Below are 6,237 nucleotides of genomic sequence, written 5' to 3'. Positions count from 1 at the left end.
CCTAAAAGTCCAAAGTCATCGCGCATTTTAAATTTGATTATTTATAAAAAAATACGAGAGGAGACGTTGCCCAATCTGTGGAGTGGATGTTCCAGCTGCAGAGCGCGCACCACGCTCCTGCCCAGCAGAGACGCAGACCGCGTGTCCCGCGGGGAGCGTCTTCATCCACCTTCAGCTGTGTGTATATGTCTATGTACAGGAGTTCCTACACATCAGCAGCTGTGCGCGCTCTGGAGAGCTGTCTGGAGAGCTGTCTGGAGAGCTGTCTGGAGATGCTCCTGTGCTGCACTGTCTGCAGGGCGCACAGCTGAAGCATGAAGACGCTCCCCGCTGGACATGCGGTCCACATCTCTGCTTTGCTGGAGCAGCTGCGTGAAGCTGACACCCCACCGGCAGCTTCACCCAGCTGGCAGGTGCATGTGCGCTAGCTGGTGTGCGTAGTGCAGCTGGAACATCCACTCCACAGACTGGGCAATGTCTCCTCCTGACTTTTAGGGGCGGAGATTTGCCGGATCCAGCCAAACGGTTACACAGTCGGTCAGGATGAGGGAGTTCTCGAATCTTGTTCCGGCAGGATCCGGCTCAAATTAACCACTGGGGCCACGCAATTTTTTTTTTTTAACAACATAAAATTACGAGAATAAAGTCATGCAAGATTTTAATTTTTTCCCCCCCACACGTCTGATCCACGGGGCGACCTGTCAATCAATCCAGTAGGCGTGTCAGCAAATGACCCATCCGAAGCTAAATGAGTCGTAATATTATACGAACTCGGACACGATAAAGCAGGTTTACTGCATTTTAACTGTGGTAAAATGAATGTTTGTTAAACTTTATTGTGACGCTCTACCTCAAAACGTGTCCCAATACTGCCACCTACTGTTGTGTTTTTGTATGCTGCTTCTGGAATGCATAACGTGATGTCATTACGTCATGACTTTTGTTTTTGTTTCCGTTTGAAAACGGCGCTCAGTGAGGGAAACTGTGTACGTGCAGCGCTGTTAGAGGTCTTCAATAAGTATGCCAGAAAGAGGCTGAAGAGACCCAGTGACTCACTTACAGGAGCATTTAGCTTCGGATTGGTCATTTGCTGACACGCCCACTGGATTGATTGACAGGTCACATTGTGGATCTGACTCGTGGAAACATTTTTTTTATAATAAACAAGAGCTGTTTAAGAAAAAAAATGTCTCGTACGACTTTATTCTCATAATTTTATGACTTAATTTTTTTTTTTCTTAGCATGGCCCTAAAGCTCCGTCGTATCCTTCCGCCTGCACCAGCTTAGTGAAGCGAGTGCGCACGGGAGGACTCGCTGTTGCAGTTCTTCGAAATTTATAGTGTCAGTCAAAAATGGCGTTTTGAATATGAAAAAAGTATATAAGTCGCAGCTGACAGCTCTATACAAAAAAACTGTGACTTATATGCCGGAAAATACGGTAAGCACTTCCAAACTTATTAAGGACAAATAAAACAACATGCTTGTTTGATTTTATGTCGTGTGGATGCGTTTTCCCTCGGATTTACCGAATCCTGAAACAGCATTTTAGTTTGTAATTTAAACTTAATTATAGAGATAATTATTTATTTAATAAGATGCTGAGCACAACCTTTTCAAAGGCTCAAAAAATTTAAAATCAAGCATAAACAAAAGTTTTATTGCAAGCAGGTAATTATCGCCTCAATTGTTTCTGCAAATTTTTATTTTATTGGCTTCTCCTATTTTAATAGATTATTTTTAGTCTACTTGAAGTTTTTGTTTATTATTTAGTTTTTGTCTCGGCGTGTTTTTGTCTGTTCTTCGGGTCTCTAAAATGTTCTATGCTTCTTTTTAAAGCTCTGATTATAGGAGCGATGTTTTTGCTCGTGTCTGTGTTGGTACAAAAAAAAAAAATTGCTCAATGAATTTTACAAATATTGAGCTGGAATTTGGTGTAGTAGTAGCTGAGAGTCATTCACAACATATGCTCCGAGGGTGACATCCTGCAATACTGCATAAAAATACACATAACATTTTGACAAACATGGCAACTCATATCTCATCATAACATGATCTTTGGCATGAATTGTAAACATCTGGTTTAGAAGTTTGTAACGGCGCTGTATCAATTACACACTCATAACGAAGTAAGAAGAAAACGCCTCAGCTTAAACATTTAAAGTGATTTAAAATCTATTAGTGGCCTAATTTGTAGTTAGAGGATAAAACAGCTGTTTTGTAAACATTTTTAACCGATGATGTGAGGCATCGGGTGAAAAAAGTGCAACATCGGACTGAGAGGCATCGAGTCCCGCTCACTGGACGAGTCGTCTCACGGGTCTGGAGGTGTTGGTGGACAGGTTCCTCTGAGTCCAAGCTACGAAGAGACGCACGATTCAAATCAGGTTTAGAAAATTGAGAACAAAATCCTGCGTTTCGTTTTGCTCTCACATGGGAAGTCGAGCTCATAGCTGAACCGTTTGGTGGTGAACGTCACGGAGCCCGACGAGTTCTGCTGGTACTCGAGCTCAATGTCAGAACTGGAAACGCTGCACAGACGGCGCCCCTGCAACACATCGGAGGAACCCTTAGATCCTGTCACAGTAGGACCACTGGACAAAACCTGGACTTTAAATCAAGCGAGTGGCTCCACTGGACGTGAAACTCGTAGCTTACTTTGGTGTAATCGTTCCACGTCCCGTCCACATCTAGGAACTGCCATCTAGGGCCTGAACTGGAAACAAAAGGGGGTTTTATATTTAAATGACAAAACATCAACGCAGATTTGTTGTGAAGCTGAGATTAAAAAGAACAGAAACATTAGAGCTCTATACCTGATGTTTTGTAGTATCCCGCTGTCTGGAGTCCTCCTCACAGCTCTCGTCGTCCCAATTTCGTTATTGATTTGACACATACCTTTGATAAAAACAAGTTTTAATCTAATCCTCGGCAGGCTGAACAGGTAAGAGTTTTGTGTTTGTTCAGCATGTGTGCATTACTTGACAAATCCAGCGTGTATGAGAATCTGTTGATCCTGAAGTGCAGCTGGCCCTGTTGGTTCTGCTGGTAATCTCTCTCAATGGCAGCGCTGTCGAATGAACATGTCTGCATACACAGGCGAAAATAAGCTGTTTACACAGAAATACACACACATCAACCTAAACCGAAAACAGAGAGAAAATGCATTTCCTGTGAAAATGCAATGTGAACTTGCTGAGAAAGAGCTGAAAGTAGCTAAAAAAAGTGCTGAAATGTAGCTGAAATGGATGAACAAACCTAAATTAGCAGAAGAAAGCAGAAAGAACATATATTTGCTGAAATAGGTTTAAATAATCAGAAATTTGCTGAAAAATTAGGAAATGATTTTAAAAAAGCTGAAATTAGCACCCCCCCCCCCCCAAAAAAAAGCTGAAAAGTAGCTGAAAGGCAGAAAAAAAGCTTAAACTACCAGAAGGAAGCGGAAAGCGCTGAAATGAACTAAAACTGTGAAATTAGTTGAAAAGCTAACATTAGCATAAAAACAGCTAAATAGCGCATGAAATAGCAGAAACTAGCATAACTAAGCTTAAGGAGCATAACAAGCTGAAATTAGCAGAAAAAGGTTAATTAGGCTTAAAGTAACAGAAATTACCATGAAAAATGTTTTAATCTTAAAACAGCCGAAAATAGCTAAAAAAAAAAAGTAACTGAAAACGTAGAACAAATTTAAAATAGCAAATGAAAGCAGAAAGAGCATGTTTGCCCACTGAAAAAAGCTGAAATGAGCAAAAAAGTGGAAATTATCTGAAAAAAATTGAAATTAGCAACAACAACAACAACAACAAAAAAAAAAAAACAGTTGAAAAGTAGCTTAAAAAGCAGAAAGAAGCTTAAATTACAAAAAGGAAGTGGACAGAGCACATTTTTCCTGAATTAGGCTGAAAAAAGTTGAAATAAGTGCAAAAAATGTGGATTTAGCTGAAAAGGGTAAAATTCGTATAAAAAGAGCTAAATAGAAGCAGAAATATCAGACAAAGCTGACACTTGTAAACATGTGCTGAAAGGAGCATAAAAAGCTGCAATTGGCAGAAAGAAGTTTTGAAGAAGCACACAAATGTCAGCAGAAAGAAGCTGAAAGGGGCACAAAACAGCTGAAAAAACATCTGAAATTAGCTGATAAAAAGTTTAAATTTGCACAAAGAAGCTGAAAGAAGCTGAACCAGAACAAAATGTGAAAGGGGCAGTAAAAAACTGTAAACAGATCTAGAGATATGAAGGATGTAAAATGAGCTTAGTTCATTTTCTATGAGGAAAAAAAAATGTCAGAAAAGGTTAAATATTTCAAAAAAGCTAAAGTTGCACCAATACCAAAAGTCATAGCATGTGCTGAATGTTTTGATTTGTTGAAATAGCTTGAAAACTGCAGGAAGAGAATCGATCCGGAAAAAAAAATGGACGACAAATGGATCATAATAGTGACGCAATTAAAGACCAAGCATTGAAGGAATAATAAACATGCTGCTGTTGTGGTACTTACACGTGCCTGGTACTCTGTCCATTGTCCCTCGTCTCCCATGAACTCCCACTTAAAGCTCTGGTCAGACAGCTGGGCCGGGGAGGACGAGTAAAGTCTGCAGAAACACAAAGTGATCATCATGCATGTAGAGAAATCCCAGGATGAACAACAACAGTCTCACCCTGCGGAGTCGGACGTGAACTTTGGACGCCTGCGTACGTTTCTGCACAAGCCTGTGGCGAGATTCGTTTGGGTCATGGCTGCAAAACAAAACCAAATCAGTCACATTTAACTATAAAAACGCTCATAATGATAAAACTCCTCGTATAAACACACAGGAAAAATCCAGTGAGTATCCTGCAGAGCCCACTGTGAAGTGAAGGCTTCCCCGAGGGTTCAGAGCGAAGTGACCCTCAACGTCTCTGCTGCTGACGGACGACGCTGACCTGCTGGAGCTCTGAGGAAGATGGACACTTCAGAGCCTGAGAACACCGACAAACAAATCGACTTAACGCTTCGACTCTAACCTGAGCTCCATATTCATGCCACAAGCAGTCGTCTCTGTAGTACCAGCCCACGTCCTCCGTCAGGCCCTGAGGGAGGAGGCTCAGTCTCTGCACTCTGAGAGCTGGATTATTAATCTGCAGCTTATCAAAGTCTATAAACACCTGCCTGGAAACACACACAGGACATGAGTTGATGCACCTCAGTCCTGATTCTTGCCCTGCTGAAGATAAAAGGACTCCCTGACCCTTGGCTGGTGTTTATGGTGATGCCTTTTGCTCCAGGTTGGCAGTAATGACTCTCAATCACATGATCATTGTCAACCCGCAGCCACTGAGTCCCAGAACGCAGCTGCCACTCATAATGCTTCCTGACTGGTAAATATAACATTATGTAACACTTTATTCCACTCTGAACTTTTATATTATAATTATACAGACCTGCCGTGTTGTGAACAAAGCTGCTCTCCTCTTCGTTTGCCTGCAGGGAACCAACACAAACACCCAGATCACTTTCAGCTGACAGCTTTCTGAATGTGTTTGAGTCAGACTTACCAACATCTGAGGGGAATACACTGCAACCAACAAGCAGATTAATAAATATGAAGTGAAATATCCATAAATTAGGATGTTATTAAAGAGAAAACAGTTTGGCTCACTTACTTGTTCTAATACCAGTGAGGTAACTTGTTCTTCTTTGACTGAAGTTTCACTTTCATTTCTGTCTGTTCATAACAGGAATCAAAGGGTGGGTTTTACTGTATGGCAGGCCCTTCTAACATATAATAATCACTTTTAAGCTACAACTCCTTGTCAAGTTGATCATTTTACAAAAATGAACATTAAAGACATAACAAATGACACTTCTACTTATAAATTTGTATTCCAAGCTCACCACTATCGATTTTGTATTTAGAAAAAAAAGCTAAATTTGCATTTAAAGTAATAATACATCTTTATGTTTTTCCTCATAACCAGTCATGGTGTCCTGTGAGCAGATGGGAATTTTAAACACTCGAATAAAGGATCTTATCACAACATATATATGATGTGAAATGGACAATAGTGGTTCAATGTTTGTGCGGTTTGGACATAAATATTTATAAATCATGACCTAAAGCTAATTGGTGCACTCGTTGGTTGTAAAATGTTGCTTATACAATCAGAATAACAAAAATCCTTCATATCAAAATATTGGGATTTAAACATACTGCTGATTAATTTCATTTTCTTTCAAGTCTATAATTGTATACTTAGAC

At 40.4% G+C, this 6,237-nt stretch overlaps 1 protein-coding gene across 1 annotated transcript; it reads right to left on the bottom strand.

Annotated features, from left to right (window-relative positions):
• Positions 1–2,295: 2,295 nt before the first annotated feature.
• On the bottom strand, positions 2,296–5,369 carry LOC119428497. Its single transcript, XM_037696178.1, has 9 exons — positions 5,227–5,369; positions 5,003–5,147; positions 4,812–4,932; positions 4,657–4,735; positions 4,497–4,590; positions 2,980–3,085; positions 2,657–2,709; positions 2,432–2,546; positions 2,296–2,357 (listed from the first exon to the last, which is right to left on the bottom strand). Exons 1-9 carry the CDS (start codon positions 5,367–5,369, stop codon positions 2,296–2,298), a joined length of 918 nt encoding a protein of 305 aa, XP_037552106.1.
• Between the last annotated feature and the right edge of the window lie 868 nt (positions 5,370–6,237).

This window comes from Nematolebias whitei, chromosome 22 (assembly GCF_014905685.2).
Source record: "Nematolebias whitei isolate Nwh7 chromosome 22, NemWhi1, whole genome shotgun sequence".
In the NCBI taxonomy this organism is placed as follows: Eukaryota; Metazoa; Chordata; class Actinopteri; order Cyprinodontiformes; family Rivulidae; genus Nematolebias; species Nematolebias whitei.
The sequence above is the reverse complement of the archived record's forward strand: the minus strand, read 5'-3'. Positions and strand labels throughout refer to the sequence as shown.

What these genes read in the sequence shown, in the direction of transcription:
- LOC119428497 (XM_037696178.1), bottom strand. Translation starts at nt 5,369, where the DNA reads ATGTTATATTTACCAGTCAGGAAGCATTATGAGTGGCAGCTGCGTTCT. An exon ending in ATACTCACTGGATTTTTCCT is followed by an intron (nt 4,736 to 4,811) that starts GTGTGTTTATAC and finishes TTTGTTTTGCAG; the next exon opens with CCATGACCCAAACGAATCTC. An exon ending in CGTGGAACGATTACACCAAA is followed by an intron (nt 2,547 to 2,656) that starts GTAAGCTACGAG and finishes GATGTGTTGCAG; the next exon opens with GGGCGCCGTCTGTGCAGCGT.